The following is an 18,336-nucleotide window of genomic DNA, read 5'->3' on the forward strand; positions in this document are numbered from 1 at the left end:
GTCAGATTGGAGAGGGTGACAGTTTGGCTTTCTGAGGTTCATCTTTCCGTGAGTGGGAAAGGTGATCAGAGCACACACACGTCCTACTACCTCAGTTCCTACCTTAATGAGTGGAGGCGTGTGAAGAACCCTTTGGAGCCCCCGTTGTGTGTTAGGTTGGTTTATAACCCTTGTATAAGATAGGATCGACCCCTCTTGTCCGCTGTGGTGCTCAGATTCCATTAGCGTTCTTACGATCAGGGGCGTGTGTGGCCGTCCATCATGCCTGTGGTCTCTGGGTCTCAGAGTCATCCTGACATCTGATTGCGGGTCAATTAGTCATGAGTGTGTGTGCGTGTGTGTGTGCGTGTGTGTGTGTGAGACAGAGAGCGAGAGATGTCAGCACGAGCCACACCAAGTGCAGAGCTCCCTGTTCAGTGATCTCAGATTATTTACAGTGAATCTAAACTCCTTTCTGCTTTTTTACCCCCTGCCGAGATGGAAGGGGTGTCAGGATTTTTTTGTTGTTATTTTACCAAAGGAGAAGATACTGTGCAATTTCCAACTAAATGGTCACAGTGGGGACCAATTTCCTGCCCTCCAGACCTGCTGTCTCAGCCAATACAGTAGGAGAAGACGCAGCTTTACATTTCTAGAAGGATCACACAGAGGTATAAAAACGGTACAGCCCGGCCTCGCGCCGCGCTGGCTCTCGGAGCCCCGACCGTGAACATGGGGAACACGCATTCCAAAAGCAGTGACAGAGATAGCGCGCTCCACGGCCGCCCGGAGCTGTCTTTCTACAGCTCTTTTCCTCGGAAATGGAGCGAGAATGTCTTTCTGGATAACGAGCTGCTGACCTCCAAGATCCTGTCCGTGCTGCGGCCGCAGTCGGAACGGGGCTTTCGGACGGGCCACCTCCGCTACCCTGCCCACTTTCTCAGCACCAACTCTGTGTTTGCCTCTGTCGCAGCGTCCCTGAAGGAGCACCCGAGGGCCACCCTCTTGTCTGATGGCAGCCCGGCCCTGTCCAGGAATGTCGGCATGACGGTCTCACAGAAGGGGGGGCCACAGCCAGCACCCAGCCCGGCGGGAACGGGGACACAGCTTGGGTAAGTGGGGTCCTGTCCCTGCGCCAGGTGCCAGTGAAGGGGGGGAAGGAGGGAGCAGGATGTGGCATCCTGCTGGGACCCCGCAGCTGGGCTCTCCGAAGGGAGACCCTCAGGTCCGTTTGAACCTGCTCGTTGGCCCCCAGCCATGCCATGAAATTCCTGTTAACACTGGCTTCGGAGATTCGGTCCTCTTCTTTACTGAGACACCGTGTGTTCTGGGCGTACTTGGCCGTTGTTTCATACTCTGGAAGGGCCCTTGGACAGGGTTCCTGTCTGTGCTCGAGATGATGCTAGAAATCCCGCTGAGGTTGCCGCTGTTTATGCCCTAAGCTTGTCCTTGAGGACTTGGAGTTGGTGTTGCCCTAATCCTCTCCACTCAGCCGTGTTCGGGTGGAACAGTTAATACTAACAAATGTTGCTGTGGCGGTCCTCGTACGGGCTGGCGAGGAAAGGAGCCCATATCTTCTTCCACTAAGAAAGGGCTCTCCCTCCTCCCTCAGCTCTGTGACTGTGTCCTCCCAACTCTTGCTAGAAAGAATTCCAGGGGCTCCAGTGGGCTCTGGTGGCCGTTAAAGGAAGCATACGATTTAACGCACCCTTAGAACGTACCTGGACGTTGGATTGACGTTAGTTACGATGGAGGAAGTCCTGATGTGACGTGGACAGACAGTCTCCTAATTCTTACAAAGGATCTGTGACAAAGTTTATCTTGAAATCCAGAAAGTTCTCCGATAGATTTGCCTTCATAGAGTGGGCGTGTGTGTTTAACTCATTATTTTAGAATAATCGTTTTTGTGATTTTTATTTAGACCGGTCACAGGAGAGATGGATGAAGCCGACTCTGTATTTTTAAAATTTAAGCAGGCAGCCGATGACTCTCTCTCGCTTACATCTTCGAATGCCGAGCCCGTTTTTGTAGAAGGTACAGTCCCCCTCGATTCCTTCGTGGACGTCCCGCAGTCTCCACCCACACGGGAAGGGCTGGGACGCACACAGTGTGTCCACGGGATGCGGGCCGGGGCGGCGCAGAGCCAGCGAGGCCCCGGCCCCGAGCAGCAGCCTCCTGTTCCTCCCTCAGACCCCTGCACGGCCTCGCTGAGGAGTGAGATCGAGGCGGATGCCCGCAACTTCGAGGCCGAGTCCTGGAGCCTCTCCGTGGACGCAGCGTACGCAAAGAAACAAAAGAAAGAGGTGGTGAAGAGGCAGGATATTCTCTACGGTAAGAAGTTCTGCGCCGTCACGCTGACCTTCCACTTACTCCTTTTCCACCTTTGTTCTGATTGGTTGCGCCTGCGAGTCCGGGCTCCACTGAGATCTCAGGCTCCTCCCTGAGACTGTAGGGCCCACTCCACCTGCTCCCCCGGGGCAGGCAGTGAGGTGGCCCGGGAGGGCTTTGTGAGAATCTGTTCCTGAGGACGAGTGTGGCCGAATGCCCGATCCTGACTCATCCCGACCCTGCTGGTGACCCTGAGAGAGAAGACCGTCTGGGCCCATCCCAGCCATCCCTGGTGACCACAGACAGGCCTGGGTGGCTGTGACGAGGGGGTTTGGAAGGCATATGACACAGCAGTGGCTCCAGGGTGGACGCCCTGGCTGTGGGCAGCCCCTCTCCTGAGATGGGGATTATAGGTCACTGTGCAAACGATAGCTTTTGGACACAGAGCCCATCCCTGGGCCAGGTGCCATGTGGGGGGCCCCACGTGTGTCCCTCCAGGCCTCTGGACCCCCATAAGCAGGATGATGAGGACCCAAGACACCCTCACTAGAATCTGAGGCCTTTCTGTCCCCAAAGCCCTTACTTGTTCTTATGATTCTATCTCCGTGGGAATCATTCCCCAAGACTGAGAGTGTTGTGTCGTCCGAGGAGGTATTTTCTGTCCCTCGTCAGTGCTCCGTGAGGAGGCTCTGGCATATATGTGTCTTCACTTTCCACTCATGTCTGGTTGGCGATGGTGGGGCCCACTGGCCCCTGCGTCCCTCCACGTCTCACACCCTGAGCTTGCTTTGTTTTTTCTTTTTCTTTTCTTTTCTTTTCTTTTTTTTTAAGATTTTATTTCTTTATTTGACAGAGAGAGCAAGCACAAGCTGGGGGAGCGGCAGGGAGAGGGAGCAGGGAGCCTGACATGGGGCTTGATCCCAGAACCCCAGGATCATGACCTGAGCCGAAGGCAGATGCTTAACCAACTGAGCCCCCCAGGCACCCCTCACACCCTGTGCTTTCTGCCCAGGCCAGAGTAGATTGGGGTGTGGGCAGGAGAACCCTATAGATGCTTTGCCTCAGGGCCCCAGACTCCGGGCAGAGATCCTGCAGGGAGGGACAGAGAGGACCAGTCTGGATGCTTCCATCTGGGCAAACACAGACTGCCTCCAGCCCCCACAGCTGGCAGCCCTGGGCCTGGCTCTGCTGACCTCTGTCTGGTCTCTAGCAGCTTCTAGGCCTTAATTTGAACAACAGCTAAACTCCAGCATGAAACCTAATCCGCCTTTGCCTTTTACCGAGAATTAAATTCTTCACGTGAACTCTGCTTTTCCATCGGTTAGAGTCTGGGTCTGGTCACTGATGTGCACAGGCGTGTAGTTTCGCCTTCCAAGGAATAGTGTTCACCAGAACAATCTTCCTGCTTAAAACAGCCTCGAAATGTCTTTGGGCCTGAAATCCTCCTGTGAATTGGAGGTCCCAGGACATGTCCTGAGTCCTCTCTTTCCTGACATCACTCCAGTCCTTGCTGCTCCCTTACACTGGGACTCCTGCGGCACTGGGCTGGGGGGGATGGGAGGCCCGCCCCCGGGCAGTAACACCACCAGGGGAAGGGCCTCGGCGGAGACCTGGGAGAAGCCAGCCAGGCGCCTGGTGCGCAGGCGGTACACATGCGTGCCATCTTGGGACGCGGGAGGGCGGAGTCGCTCAGTCCTTGGGTCCGTGTCCCCGCAGAGCTGGTGCAGACGGAGGTGCACCATGTCCGGACACTCAAGATCATGCTGAAGGTCTACTCCAGGGCGCTGCAGGAGGAGCTCCAGTTCAGCAGCAAGGCCGTCAGCCGCCTCTTCCCATGTGTGGACGAGCTGCTCGACGTGCACAGCCACTTCCTCTCTCGGCTGAAGGAGCGCCGCCAGGAGTCCCTGGAGGAGGGCAGTGACCGCAATTACATCATCCAGAAAATCGGGGACCTCCTGGTGCAGCAGGTGGGCGCACTGGGACGGGCACCTTGCCCGGATGCCCTGCCTGGTCTCTGTTCCGTGCGGTCGTAGAAGGAGCACAGCCTCTGTTTATGGAGAGCCTACAGCGGACCGCGGTCCCGGGCCTTTGCAGGTGTGCAGGCAGCTGCTAGGGACACCGAGGCCTAAGTGCCCGGTGCACCTGTGTGCGGCCTTGCATTCTGGGCTTCCGTTTGGTTGCTCGGCTGGGCTCTTTGTTTTCGGTTTTCTGGTTTTGACCTCCGTGTTTTTGGCTGTGAGCAGCAGGTCTGTGGTAAAGGGTGCCAACCCTGATTTGACTTCTGAGTCGACATCCGAGCCTAGGCCAAAGTTGGCAGAGGGGACCCAGAACTCCTTGTCTGACTTCCGAGTACTCCAGGCGTCCGGAGTCAGCTCATGAGAGTTAATTGGAAGAATACCCCTTTTGCTCTTCTTTTATTTTTTTAAGATTTTATTTATTAGAGTGCGAGAGAGAGAGAGCATAATCAGGGGGAGGGGCAGAGGGAAAGGGAGAAACAGGCTCCCCACTGAGCAAGGAGCCCAATGTGGGACTCGATCCCAGGACCCCGGGATCATGACCTGAGCTGAGAGCAGACGCTTAACTGAGCCACCCCGGTGCTCAGCTTTTAAATGTTTCTAACATTCTTTGGCTTAAATGTACTCCTCTTTCTTGGATTTCAGGAAGTTTTCTGGCGCTCCGACACAGTAAAGCCGTTAGAAAGTTTCCTTTCCTTGTGTTACTGTACCTTGCGACGAGACCACCCCCACCACCCCCACCCTGTCCTGAAGCATTTCCCTGCCCGAGTGTGTTAGACGAGAAAGTGGAGTCAGAAGTACACTCGAGGGGCGCCTGGGTAGCGCAGTCGTTAAGCGTCTGCCTTCGGCTCAGGGCGTGATCCTGGCGTTGCGGGATCGAGTCCCACATCGGGCTTCTCGGCAGGGAGCCTGCTTCTTCCTCTCCCTCTCCCCTGCTGTGTTCCCTCTCTCGCTGGCTTTCTCTCTGTCACATAAATAAATAAAATCTTTAAAAAAAAAAAAAAAAAGAAGTACACTCGAAACGTATTTTAGCAGAGTCAGCCGAGCCAGACGAGAGCACTCCCTGGTGCTTTTCCTGCTCCTTTCCACTAACCTCTCCGTCGTCTTTCTGCAGTTCTCCGGCGAAAGTGGGGACAGAATGAAAGAAAAATATGGTGTCTTTTGTAGCGGCCACAATGAGGCGGTCAGTCATTACAAGTTGCTACTGCAGCAAAACAAGAAATTTCAAAGCCTGATCAAGGTAAAAAAAAAAAAAAGTTTTTTTTCTTAATAAAAAAATGTATCCTCTTTGCTGTAGGTTGTGTCCCACAGGACTGTAGCCTTTGGGAGAGCTTACGTTTATAAGGTAGCCGTTACAAACGAGCACTTTTCAGGTGTTTGTTTCCTTCTTCACCACAAACTTGTTCAGAACACGTCAGGGAAGCCCAGATGTAAAACAAAGCAGAACATACCTGCGGCTTTGTTCTCGGCCACACCAGCAGGCCCCGGCGCGGAACCTGCCAGCCGTCATTCCTCAGACTGCCGAGGGGACACAAGTGTCGTTTCAAGGGGCCACTCTGCCCTGGGATCTGCCCCTCCCTCACCTCCTTCCCTCTCAGGTCCCCACTTGTCCCCCACCCCCGTGCAGGTCCTCAGAGCCCAGACCCCAAAAACACAGCATCCAGCCTGAGTCTGCCAGGTTGGGCAAGGCCCCACCTCCCGCATCCTTGAAAACGCACCAGGGTCAAGGCCACTTGGCCGTCGGCATGTGCCCTGCAGCCGCTCCCTCACCTGCTGCTTGGTCCCTGAGGACTTTAATTCAAAGTGATAGCTGATAACGAACGTCTAGAGTTAAGAAGGGCAGGTTTTTAAATCCCGCTCCCTCACAGTTGCAGTGGATAGACAGAAAAGGGAGAGGGTCGGTCTGGGGCTGGCCCTCAAAGCTCACAAACCCCACGGGACTCTTCTGGTCCTGCTCAGAAGTGGCCCTCACGATTGCTGGCATTACTGGAGTGCGTGAGTGCAGGGGGAGCAGAGAAGCAGAATGTGTGGAATGCTCTGGAGGGCACCGGAAACTGCTCTCCGCCCTGCCGAGAAACAGCTTCGGATGACGGCTTCCTGGGTCCTTAGGCAGAGGTGTGCGTGAGGAGCCAGCAGGGGGCTGACTCAGGCACAGGCTCGGGCTAGTTCCAGAGTCTTCGTATGTGGATATGTGTGCACGCGTGGGTGTGTGTGTGGGTGTGCGCACAGCCCCCGGGTGGTTCTGGTTTCTTCTTAACGGGTCTGACAAGGAGGGAGGCTGCCTTTGCCTCTGTGGCCTCCCCGTATACAGCAGTCAAGGCCCTACTTTCAAAGAATAGTTGAAAAGGTCCTGGTGAGCTGAGAAAGGGAGAAGCCCCAGCCGATCTGGCACGAGACAGGATGCCAGCAGGGCCTTTTCTGTTCCACGTCATAGAAAATTGGCAACTTTTCCATCGTGAGGCGGCTTGGCGTGCAGGAGTGTATTCTTCTGGTCACTCAGCGTATAACCAAGTACCCCGTGCTGGTGGAGCGCCTTATTCAGAACACAGACGGTAAAGTAGCTCCCCTCGCGGCCCTGCCGTTGCTGCTTTGAGGGCCAGTCTCTGTCTTTCTGCCCCAGGCTAGCAGTGGATTGGATAAGCACCCCTCTGTGCTCCATCTCTGGTTGTCTGGATTCATGCTGAGTGCTGGGGCTTCCGACCCAAGAAAGATGGGGTGCCAGGTCTTATTTGCCCACTATTACCCCGTACCCCTGGCATAGGGTGGGCCGAAGGCAGCCCTGGGTCATTGTCTGGGGAGTAGATGAACGTTGACCCAGACAGGCACATTCGTGTCGCGCGCCTGGAACCTGGAGTACCCTCCAGGAAACGGGACACACGGCCCCGCCTAGAGTTCTCAGAGGCCAGGGCCTGACCACACCTGACCACCCCTGAGCACACCTCCTCCACCCCCAGGAGATTTGGGCCCTGGGAGAAGGAGCAAATTCTCCCGCCACAGAAGCCACCCTTTGGAGTGAGGGGAGCCAGCTCTTGGTAATGGCGGCAGGAGGAGGGAATGTCTTACGAAGAGCTGGCGGGCCAGGGGCAGATGTCTAGCAAGGAGTGGCCGCAGGGCTATGCACGGCCGCCTTTCTTTCGGAGAAGCATTTACATCTCAGGAGATCCGAGTGGGAAGGTGGATTCTCGAGGGTCCTCCGAGCCGTGGCTGCAGGGGCCGGCCCTCGCAGCCCCCAGCGCGTGTCCCCTCGCGCGTGCTTGTGGAAGGCGGTGAAGGGAAACGCTAACTCTGCCGTGTGTGGCAGCTGGCACCGAGGACTACAGAGACCTGACGCAGGCCCTGAACCTCATCAAGGACATCATCTCCCAAGTGGACGCCAAGGTCAGTGAGTGCGAGAAAGGCCAGCGCCTCCGGGAGATTGCGGGGAAGATGGACTTGAAGTCCTCCAGCAAGCTCAAGAACGGGCTGACCTTCCGCAAGGAGGACATGCTGCGGCGGCAGCTCCACCTGGAGGGGACGCTGTGCTGGAAGACGACGTCGGGGCGCCTGAAAGGTAAGGCCCTGTCCCTCGCCTCTGCCGGGGGCGGCGTCCTCCTGGAGGAGCGGGTGCCGGCGACGCAGCCACCGCGGCCTGGCTGCTCTGTGGCCCAAGGGCGGTTGTGCGCCGAGTCAGAATGAGACCGGCAGCCAGGAGTGGAGTAAGAGTGAGGCAGCACCCTCTTTCTCGGGCTTTGAGGTGCTGCGGCATCCACCAGGAGGGCCACTAGATCAAGGGGGCACACGGAGCCGGGACTCCCCAAGTTTGTCAGAGGCCCCGGGATGCCAAACAAGCAGCCGCTGAAGGGCCCGCATGTGGGTCGACGCGCCACCCGGACCACTGACCTCCACGGCCCTGAGCATCCCATGTGCTGCTCGGGGTGTCCTCCGAGCCCCACCTCCGAAATCCACAGTGTACTTCAGACCAGAGAGCACTCAGGACTCAGCCCTGAGTTCGTGGTTCATTTCCTGCACTGCTGGAAACATCCTCACCTGTGCATTGACAGCATCTTTTTGTTCTTTTCTAATAATTTTTTTAAATATTTTATTTATTTATTAGAGAGAGAGACAGAGCACAAGTGGGGTGAGGGCAGAGAGAGAAGCAGACTCCCTGCTGAGCAAGGAGCCCGATGCGGGGCTCGATCCCAGGACCCCGGGATCATGACCTGAGCCGAAGGCAGACGCTTCACCGACTGCGCCAGCCAGGCACCCCCACATCAGCATCTTTAAATAGATCTTTAGGGGAGTGTTGAGATGGCCAGTGACCAAATGTATTTGTCCGGAATTTGCACAGGCGAGCATCCCGCGGACGGGCTGGACACCGAGGTGGGCGGTAGGAGGCCCTGCCTTCGGGGCTTTAGTCAGTGGCCCAAAAGGGAGAAATGAGGAAACAAACAGAAACTAGTGAAAAGTGCAATAAATGCTTCAGAGGAAGCCAGCAGGCCGCAGTCGAGAGAATCGTGTAGGGAGAGGCCGTCTGCTCTGGGTGCTGCGCCAGAGGCTGCTCTGGAGAGGACCGTGCTCACACTTCCCGAGACGCAAAGGGCCGTTCAATTCAGGATGTGCGCCTGTGAGCCAGAGCTCTGCTGCGCAACGCTCCTGCGGGGACAGGCACCGAGCCTGCTGTCACCCGGGGTCTCCAGGCGCGAGGGGCCTGAGACAGGCTGCGAGCGGCCAGCGGCTTGGGTCCCAGCTGACCTGGGAGCGGGAAGAACGGAGGGTCAGTTCCCATTCGAGAAAGCAGCAACAGGCTCTCAAAGAGCAGACCTGCAGACGACGGGGGATGGGACGGCAGGTGCCCAGGCCGGGCAGCAGCCCAGGAACCTGCAGGAGGGGACTCCGGCCGTTGGCGTGTGTGAAACGTTGAAACCCAGGAGGTGCTAGTGAGGTAGATGGAAACCCTCAGGCTCCTGCAGGACCATCACGGCTCCGGGCCGAGTGTCCAGGACCCCTCCCCTGGGGCTGAAGCCTCTCCGGAACACTCGTGTGGCCCTGCGACCCCGTGGGACGTTTCCTTCTGTGCTTTCTCCTTAGATGTCCTTGCTGTCCTGTTGACTGACGTGCTTTTGCTGCTACAAGAAAAGGATCAAAAATACGTCTTTGCCTCTGTGGTAGGTGTCCTGTCTCTTCAGACAAGGGGTCCTGCCCGCCTTAGGGACCTTAGGGGCCCTGCTGGAAAGCTGTCTGCACAGATGGCATCTCTATGTTAACCCACTGTCCCAGGTCTCCCAGGGCCAGAAAGTTCCAGCAAGGGAGGAGTAGAATTTTCCAAGACCCCAGGGTCCCATCTGGTTACCTGGGGAAGCTTTTCAGGGGGTCACGCTAACATCCTGTCCAGTCTTAGCCTTTACGTTTCTGTGGCTCTTCCTGTCTCGGGGCTCAGGGGCTCCAGCTGACTGTCCTGCGTCCTCTCCCGGGTAGGACCCCAGTCGTACTGGACTGGACCCACCCTAATGACTTCGTTTTACCTTCATCACCTCTGTAAAGGCCCAGCTCTAATCACAAAAGGGTCTTTTCCCCCTAGATCGCAGGTATCCCTGCTCTGAATTATTTGAGAACAAAGGGGGCACATCCCCCCCACCCCCTTCCCCTCAGACTCTCGGTTCCACAGCTGCTTAGATGCAGCAGGGTGAAAGGGGTCCCCCCCCCCGCCTTCCACCCACACAGGACTCGAAGCGCCCGGTCATCTCGTTACAAAAGCTCATTGTGAGGGAAGTGGCCAACGAGGAGAAAGCCATGTTTCTGATCAGCGCCTCCCTGCGAGGGCCCGAGATGTACGAGATGTACACCAGCTCCAAAGAGGAGAGGAACACGTGGATGGCCCACATCAGAAGGGCCGTTGAGAGGTGGGAAGGGCCCGTGTGTGCGTTCCCTCCCCCCAGCTGTTTTGCCCTTGGCTTTGACAGTGGGCAGAGCAGCTGTGACCTTGAGATACCCAAGAGAGTGCTGGAGGTCACGGGTAGGTAGGAGACCGCTCTGCTGTTCTTCTCCCTCATTCTGCCTTGTGCTTTTTCCATCCCTCTCATCTAAAGGGGGCACGTGGCCCCATTCTGGCTCCTTCCGGCAACAGCTCAGCTGGTCAGATGCTAAAAAGGCCCAGATGTTGCTGGCCAGTGAGTGTGGGGCCAGGCTGTCCTACCCTGCTGTACTGGTGGGATGCAGTGAGTGACACCTGACCCAGGGGCCAGACCTGAGGAGGCTGTGGCATCCTGTCCTTCTTCCTTAGGCCACGGGACCCCTGGGGACCCCAGCCCAGTGGCTCTTCATGATGCCTGGCTCCTGGTCCACCTGACTGGGGAAAGTGGTCTGGGCCTCAGGCCCAGGCAGCCTGCTGCTGCTCCCTCTTTTTATGCCTGGAAGCTTCCTGAACCTGCTCAGAGCTCCCTCAATACTCATTTTCAGCTCTGCAGGTCCCCAGGACATGAGCTGTCCTCAGTCTCCTCCCCCACACGGTGGCCAGGCGTGGAACCTGTGGCCGGTGACGTGTGGACACTTGGAGACAGGATCAGTGCCGATGGCCGCCTTCCTCTTCCCCCTCATGTTTCTTCCGCCCCATTATCAAGACCAGTCACCCACAGGACAAGACGCTCTGAGCAGCTGGTCCTGCCGACAGAGCTCAGTGCCCACCGCTGAGGCCAGCCTGCCCGTGAAGCATTGTTACCCATCTGCCCCCTGTCCCTGCAGCTGTCCGGACGAGGAGGAGGGGCCCTTCAGCGAGGCCGAGGAGGAGAAGAAGGTGTTCGAGGCCCGCACCCTGAGGCTGAGGGACTTCCAAGGTAAGGGGAGTCGGTCTGGACCTCCGTGCCCACAACGTGTCCCCCATATGGTGAGAAGGCCCTGGGACCGCCAGTGGCATTTCTGTCCTGTCCCACTGGGATTGGCCCTGGAGCAAATCTGCACCCGAGCAACCGGGCATTTTGCTGTGGGCCGTGTCTCATCCCGCAGCTCTACGGGGCTTTTGCGGTGAGGCTTTGTCATGAGATAGTGGCGCTCGGGGTCCCTGAGCCATTTCCAGACACTCTAGCTTTGCCACACGCCCTGCCCCCTGCCTCGGACCCTGTGCAGCAAAGAGCTTGCTGTGGGTGTCCCGGGTCACGTACGTAAAAACCCCAAGAGGACTTGGAATAGCACAGGACCCCACAGTCTCCTTCTAGAGCCTGGCAGACCCAGACCAGCCCTGGCTTCGTGGCTGCGGACTCAGCTTCTTCCTCCCTGTTTTAATCTGTTTTAACTGTTTTATTTAGCTATAACTCCGACACGATACAATCCAGCCATTTAAAGTGCGCCATTCGGTGGCTGGTAGTGTCTCTCACGAGACCGTGCAACTTCAGATCACTATTTTAGATCATTGTCATCACTCCAGAAAGAAGCCCGGCCCCGTCAGCTGTCACTCCTGTTCCTTCCTCCCTCGCCCCCTGGTAACCTCTGTTCTGCTTTCTGTTTCTGTGAATTTGCCTGTTCTGGGGACCTTGTGTAAATGGAGTCTTGCAGTGTTTCTCCTTTTGTGTCTGGCTGACTTCACCGGGCGGGATGGTTCAAGGTTCAGCCACATTGTAGTGCGTGTCGGTTTCCTTCCTTCTTAAGGCTGAATACTGTTCCAGTGTCAGATGCACCCCATGGGCCTATCCGTTCCCCTCCCCGGGTTTAACAGATGCCTGTGAGATATCGGTGAGGTCATGGCCAAGAACAATACCGGGGACTTTGTGGTCTCAGTCGACCTCCCTCTTCCCCTTCACTAACTGAGTCCTTTATTTTTAAATTAGGGAGCATTTAGGCCATAAGGACATAAAATTAGGTCGTATGTATTTTATATGTCTTTGTGGGGAGAGGTGTATGTTTGAGGTTATTCGTTAGTAGAAATGTCCAAAAGAAAGGGGGCGGGGGCACATCCCACTGACCCTGGAAGCACCATGCTAATGCAGTGTTCGTTCAGGCTCTGTTTCTGCCGAGTGGTAGTACAACACGCGCCCTGCATAGACACGTCTCTGCGGATGGCACGGTTCTCCAATAGTATGGCTTCCTCACTCATTCCTGACGGGATTCCTCCTGCATTAGGAATAGATACTTTCTCTCTGGAGATAGTGTTTCCCATCTTGGATCAAAAGCTGGTCCATGGGGGCGCCTGGGTGGCACAGCGGTTAAGCGTCTGCCTTCGGCTCAGGGCGTGATCCCAGCATTCTGGGATCGAGCCCCACATCAGGCTCCTCCACTATGAGCCTGCTTCTTCCTCTCCCACTCCCCCTGCTTGTGTTCCCTCTCTCGCTGGCTGTCTGTATCTCTGTCAAATAAATAAATAAAATCTTTAAAAAAAAAAAAAACTGGTCCATGAGGGACGCTCACCAAAATCAGGAGCCAGGCCGGGCCAGCCCCTCCCGCCGTACTTCCTGCACCCTGCACGTTCCTCCAGGTTGACAAGGGTTTGAGAAACGGCAGTAAGACCATGACCGGAAGGGAAGGGACAGAATTGCGTTTTGCATGTGACATGATTATTTGCTGGGAAATCTAATAGAATCAACTAGAAAAGTATTGGAACCGGTGAGGGCGCCCAGTAGTCCAGCTGAATGTGCCGTGTGCACACGGGCAGCCACCAGTGAGAAAGTTGCTGTCACAGCAACAACAACAAAAGCATAGAACCCAGAGACCTTAAGGAGTTTGGCCTAAATGCCTGAAGGAGTCGTCTCAGGAGAAGAAAACGAAGTCTCGTAAGAGTCTCGCTTAGGCCCACGCTAATGAATCGGCCTGTTCTGGTCCTTGCACCCACCCCACAGTGTTTGGTTTCTGTAATCGGGGCGAGGATCAGAAGATAGGACTGTGCCCTCACCTGCCCCGAGGGACGTTGGACTCAGGGTGGGCTGCGGGTGGAAGCCGGGCCCCGGGGAAGAGGGCCCCGGAAGGCCAACCCCTGCCTCTTGTCGCTCTGCAGAACGATTGAACCTGAAAGACCAGCAGATCGCGCAGAGCCTTGGCGAGAAGCAGCAGATCTACCTGGAGATGGCGGAGATGAGCGGGCTGGAAGACGTCGCTCAGTCGCGACTCCTCTTCCGAGGAGGGGATCCCTCTGAGACCGTGCAGGGGGAGCTGATCCTCAAGTCGGCCATGAGTGAGAGTAAGGCGCCACGCCTGGGGGTCCTTGGCAGGGGTGGGGGGTCCAGGCGTGCTCCTGGGAGCAGCGCTGACACTCCTCACCTCCTGGCGTCGGCTAGAGCCAGAAGGTCCGCAGACGCCCCTGGCAGACTTCCAGCATCTTCTCCCGGGCGCCTGCTCCATGCAAGTCAGCACCACACTAGGCCCTTGGGATCGGAAGTCGGCAGGTTCCCCCGGCTCAGGAGGTTCTCCTTTCTGAGAATGGGGTCCCTGATGATGTCCCCAGAAATCTTGGCGCACCCACATGTGGTGGGTCACTTCAGAGGGCTCCAGGAGCCAGCAGGCCTTCCGGGAGGGCTGCCCCCATCTAGGCAGAAAGAGGCTACTGAGCATAGCGGCCACAGGAGGGCGCTGGCTAGTTCGTGGCCTGCTGGCTTTCGGGGGCACAGCCAGGGGCCTTGCCCAAGCCCCTCGCGGCCCCCACACAGCTAGCTGCTGAGCCAGCCCCACACGAGGCCCAGCGTGTGTCCGGCCAGGCAGCCAGGGCTCATTGGGTCCAGCAGGACAGCTGGCCCTGCTTGTTCAGTGGCAAACAAGAAAGACAGCTGCTGCCCTCTAGACCTTTTCTTCAGAGTGAGGGGAACAGAGACCAGAGGGGTTCCTTGTGGACTCTGCGTCTGCTCAGTCTCGTTTCCTCCAGCCACACTGACCTTCTGCTTCCTCACATTTCTTCAGTGGCCATTGTTCTTGGCCGCCTGAGGACCCTCTCGTATCCTGTGCCTCAGCCTGGAATGTTCTCCCCACCTCCTCACTTGGCCAAAGCCTGTTTGTCCTAGAGCGTCTTGCGTGACCTGACCTGCCCCCAGAGGCCGCTCTCCAGTGGCCTCAGACCGTGTGTATGACGGTCAACACACACACACACACACCCATGTTCTCCACTCGGCCCAGCGCATCCCCAGCCTCTCCCACACGCTGGCCCGTGGTCCAGCCTCTCCTGCAGACACGGATTGGCATGTCCGATTGTAGTGCCTGAAGTTGGGGAGTGCACAGGTCATGGGGGCTGAAGTCCCATGTCGGGGGGTTAGAAGACCATGACCAGCGCCCTGCAGGCTTCTCGGACCTGAGTCCCCGGGCCCCGGCACGCTGACACCCACAGCACGGCGCACGGCGTGACTCGGTTCCTCCCGCCTCCTTCCATAGTCGAGGACATCCAGACCCTGATCTGCAGGCAGCTGGGCAGCGCCAACGGCCAGGCGGAAGACGGGGGAGGCTCCGCGGGCCTGCCCCGCAGGGCAGAGACCTTCGGGGGCTATGACGCTGTGAGCAGCCCTGGCAAGAGTGAGTGGTGCCGCGTCTGCCTGGGGCTTCGCGGGGCCCCTCCAGCAGCAACAAGAGGTTGTGCGGGTTCTTGGAATGTTCCCAGCGGCAGAGCCAAGGCATTTGCTGCTGGGCATCGCCGCTGCTGCTTCCCCCCGAGTATGAACCCTCTGGTCAGGTTCTGGAACCTTCAGGGTGTTGTCGGTCGGGCTCTGACAGCAGCACATGGGCCAGCCCCTCCCTCTCCTGCCGGTCTCTGTGTCTCAGATGCCGCCATGGCGGCCCGGCCACAATTTCCTACCTGGGTCTGGGGGGCGGGGGGCCTGGTCCGGACCCCTGTGGGACCTGCAGCATCCTCACACGCCTGCATTGGGCTTTCCAGACGGCGGCTTGAAGAAGGCCTGCAGCAGCGACCCCGGCCCCCGAGACTGGCAAGGCCCGGTGAGCAGCCTGGACTCGAAGCCCTGCAGCACCCCGGGGGCCTCTGAGGAGGCCCCACCTGCCGTACGTTGCTTCCTTGGGATGTTCCTGAGCCAAGTGCAGAGTCAGGCCAAGCCCTTCTAATTCGCATTCACAAGCGTGAGCAGCTCTGTGTCTGGGGTTGTCTAGTTTTGCCGTCTCAGGACGCCTAGCGACCAGCGCCATTGGCGTTGTACCGGGAAAGAATCTCAGCCCAGATGAACCTGCAGGCAGGCAAACCCCCACGTTCCCTCCCGCGCCTCCCAGGAATGGTACTCGGTGCCCAGGAGGGAGGTGAGGGCGGGGACAGGCCCAGGGCGGGAGCTGTGGCCGCATCAGCAGGCGAGGGGCGATGGGGGGACCGTGAGTTGTGAGTCTGCGCGTGTGTCCTCACGCCCGCGGCTGCTGAAGGGCCCAACTGCTCCCTCCCCTGCGACTCTGGAGGCCCACCCTTACCAGGCATGGGGGCCAGAGCGGGGTCAGGCTGCGGGTCAGGCTCAGTTCTGCTGCCCGCTGGCTCCCCTGCGCCCGTGCACAGGCTTCACCTCTGAGAGCTGTCGCCGGGTGCACCTGACCTCTGAGCCTCCCCACGGTGAGCCCACCCGCCTCCAGGAAGGCCGCCCTGTGCCCTCATTTTCCAGGCACCGAGACTCGCACAAGTCAACTGACCAGGCAGGGCTGGGGGGCGGGGGTCTGGTCGGTAATAAGCAGGTCCTTAGCTCTTTGTGTTTGATGCCATTCTTGCCACAGGTCGCCGGGCCGGGTGCAGAGTCTGGCCCCCGTCTCCCGGCGGTCCTGGAGTTGGAGGTAGGCTCGGGGCTCGTCCGTCTCCCCAGGGGCGGGCATGCACACCCCACAGCGCATTGCGCAGGGGGCCAGCGTCTCTCTCCCTCTCTGCAGCTTGTCCAGCGGGTCCAGACCCTGTCCCAGCTGCTCCTCAGCCTTCAGGTACGGGGGCTCCCGGGGGGCGCGACCTTGCCCTTTTCCTTCCCCTGCTTGAGGTCGGGCTCTGGCGAAGGGCAAGCCTCGTCCTAAAATCAGCCCCTGCCCGCCGCGCCCCTGCAGGCAGTCATCGCCCAGCAGGACAGCTGCGTGGAGATGCAGCGGGCCGCCATCCAGGAGCGCGAGAAGCAGCTGCGGCTGCAGTCCACGCGCGGGAACGTGCTGCTGGAGCAGGAGCGCCAGCGCAACTTCGCGAAGCAGCGGGAGGAGCTGGCCGGCGTGCAGAAGCAGCAGGGCCGCCTGCGGCTGGAGCAGCGGCTGGGAGCGCGGCGGAGCGCCAGCAGCAGGAGCTGGACCTGGCGGCGGCCGGCGCGCGGCAGCGCAGAGACGAGCAGCTGCAGCTGCAGGAGCAGCTGAGCCAGGAGCGCGAAGAGCTGGAGCAGCAGCGGCGGGCCTACCAGCACGACCTGAGCGGCTGCGGGAGCGCAGCGCCGTGAGCGGGAGCGGGAGCAGCTGGAGCAGCAGCGGCGCTCAAAAGCAGAACACGGCGCCCGGGCTGCCGCCCGACCCGCCAGCGGAGGTGAGGGCACGCGCACGTAGCCGCGTGCGCGTGACCGATTGTCACCGCGGGTGCTGTCTCCGATCGAGGGCGACCCGTGGGCCCAGCGCCGGCCCTGCCCCGGACAGACCTCCCAGCTAAGAGGGGCTGGGTGGACGGGAGGGTGGGGGTGCACCGCGCAGACCAAGGCCAGCGGCGGGGCCGGTGCCGGGGCGGCCTCCAGCAGGAACGACAACTCTGGGATCCGTCCTCTGTTGCTCGGACAGGCCCAGCCCCCAAGCCACACTCCCAGCTTCAACGGGGATGGCCTGGAAGGGCCCGCCGCCCTCGCCAAAGCGCCAGGAGCCCGGGGGAGCACGCTGCTGGCCGGGGCCGAATTCACAGAGCGCCCCCCGACATGGCTCGCCGGGACAGCGCCCCGGCTGAGAGCCGGCCGGCCAAGAGCGACGTCCCCATCCAGCTGCTGAGCACCACCAACCAGATCCAGAGGCAGGCGGCCGTGCAGCAGCAGATCCCCACCAAGCTGGCTGCCTCCACGAAGGGCGGCAAGGACAAGGGTGGCAAGAGCAGGGGCTCCCAGCGCTGGGACAGCTCAGGTGAGCCCCGGGTGAGGGGGCGGAGCTGGGGCGGGCAGGCCGAGCACTGGCGGGCCCTCCGCCCCACCCGGAGATGCGGGGTCTTGGGTGCCTCCCCGGTCCCTAGGGCCCTGGACTCGCAGGTCCAGCTCTGGGCAGTTTGTGAAACCAAAGCGGTTTCTTGTGAGCAAACCAAAACGGGACCCAGGGCCATCCTCTGGAGGGGGCAACAGGAGGAACCTGGAAGGCACAGCTGGCAGTACCTGGCTACATGGCCAAAGCTGGTCCTCTCCCCATGTGGAGGTCTCATCCCAAGAAAGAAAATTAAAACATCAGACCCATGGCTTTTTCCCATCTCGGTCCTCAAACAGGGATCGGGGACGAGACAACATCTTGGCAGTTCAGAAAGAAGAGCATGGGTCCCTTAGGGACATCAAGGCAACCAGTGCTTACGCTCCCCACCGAGCCCCCACCCAGGGACGATTCTCGGGCCCGGATCTCTACCGGGTCCTCATCCCCCAGAGGGGACACTGAGGCCCTTGCGTAGAGCACCCTGCAGTGAGAGTCCCCCGAGGGGCTGCCGCGGGGGCTGCCAGCATGCGGGCTCGGGCCGAGGGGAGCCAGCCCTGGGATGCTCCCTGAGGAACAGGGCCTGTGTCCCAGGACTGCTGGGGCTCAAGGGTCATGGGGTCACTCTCTCGTCCAGAGGTTGAATTACTCCAAGGGCTCTCCGGTCAGGTGTCTCTGTCTCTGGGGCTTAACGGCTGAGTGGGTGTGTCTCTAGCCAAAAGGGGGGGGGCTGCTCATCTGCCCGGAGCGAGGCCAAACACCCCAGGCTGTGCCCTCCCTCCCTTAGCCTCCTTCGACCTGAAGCAGCCGCTGCTCCTGAGCAAGCTCATGGGCAAGGACGAGAGCACCGCGCGGAACCGCCGCTCACTGAGCCCCGTCCTGCTCAGCGGCCACAGCTCCGTGCCCCCCGCAGGTGAGCTCAGCCCCCGCCCCCCGGGACAGCAGGGCCACCGCGGGGCCTGGCGGCTGCTGACAA

General features: G+C 59.2%; 1 protein-coding gene across 1 annotated transcript in view; it reads left to right on the plus strand.

Annotated features, from left to right (window-relative positions):
• ARHGEF18 (Rho/Rac guanine nucleotide exchange factor 18) overlaps nucleotides 1-18,336 on the plus strand; it is an 85,668-nt gene that overhangs the window by 62,856 nt on the left and 4,476 nt on the right. Inside the window, exons 11-25 of the mRNA XM_040629393.1 lie at nucleotides 953-1,091; nucleotides 1,901-2,013; nucleotides 2,170-2,310; nucleotides 4,024-4,274; nucleotides 5,437-5,562; nucleotides 6,757-6,874; nucleotides 7,624-7,872; nucleotides 9,390-9,466; nucleotides 10,023-10,201; nucleotides 11,040-11,131; nucleotides 13,279-13,461; nucleotides 14,640-14,777; nucleotides 15,139-15,260; nucleotides 15,966-16,022; nucleotides 16,116-16,163. Of these exons, the coding sequence (XP_040485327.1) occupies nucleotides 953-1,091; nucleotides 1,901-2,013; nucleotides 2,170-2,310; nucleotides 4,024-4,274; nucleotides 5,437-5,562; nucleotides 6,757-6,874; nucleotides 7,624-7,872; nucleotides 9,390-9,466; nucleotides 10,023-10,201; nucleotides 11,040-11,131; nucleotides 13,279-13,461; nucleotides 14,640-14,777; nucleotides 15,139-15,260; nucleotides 15,966-16,022; nucleotides 16,116-16,163 (2,033 nt within the window). The remainder of the gene's footprint in view (nucleotides 1-952; nucleotides 1,092-1,900; nucleotides 2,014-2,169; nucleotides 2,311-4,023; nucleotides 4,275-5,436; nucleotides 5,563-6,756; nucleotides 6,875-7,623; nucleotides 7,873-9,389; nucleotides 9,467-10,022; nucleotides 10,202-11,039; nucleotides 11,132-13,278; nucleotides 13,462-14,639; nucleotides 14,778-15,138; nucleotides 15,261-15,965; nucleotides 16,023-16,115; nucleotides 16,164-18,336) is intronic.

This window comes from Ursus maritimus, unplaced genomic scaffold, assembly GCF_017311325.1.
Source record: "Ursus maritimus isolate PB19 unplaced genomic scaffold, ASM1731132v1 scaffold_14, whole genome shotgun sequence".
NCBI classification, from domain to species: domain Eukaryota; kingdom Metazoa; phylum Chordata; class Mammalia; order Carnivora; family Ursidae; genus Ursus; species Ursus maritimus.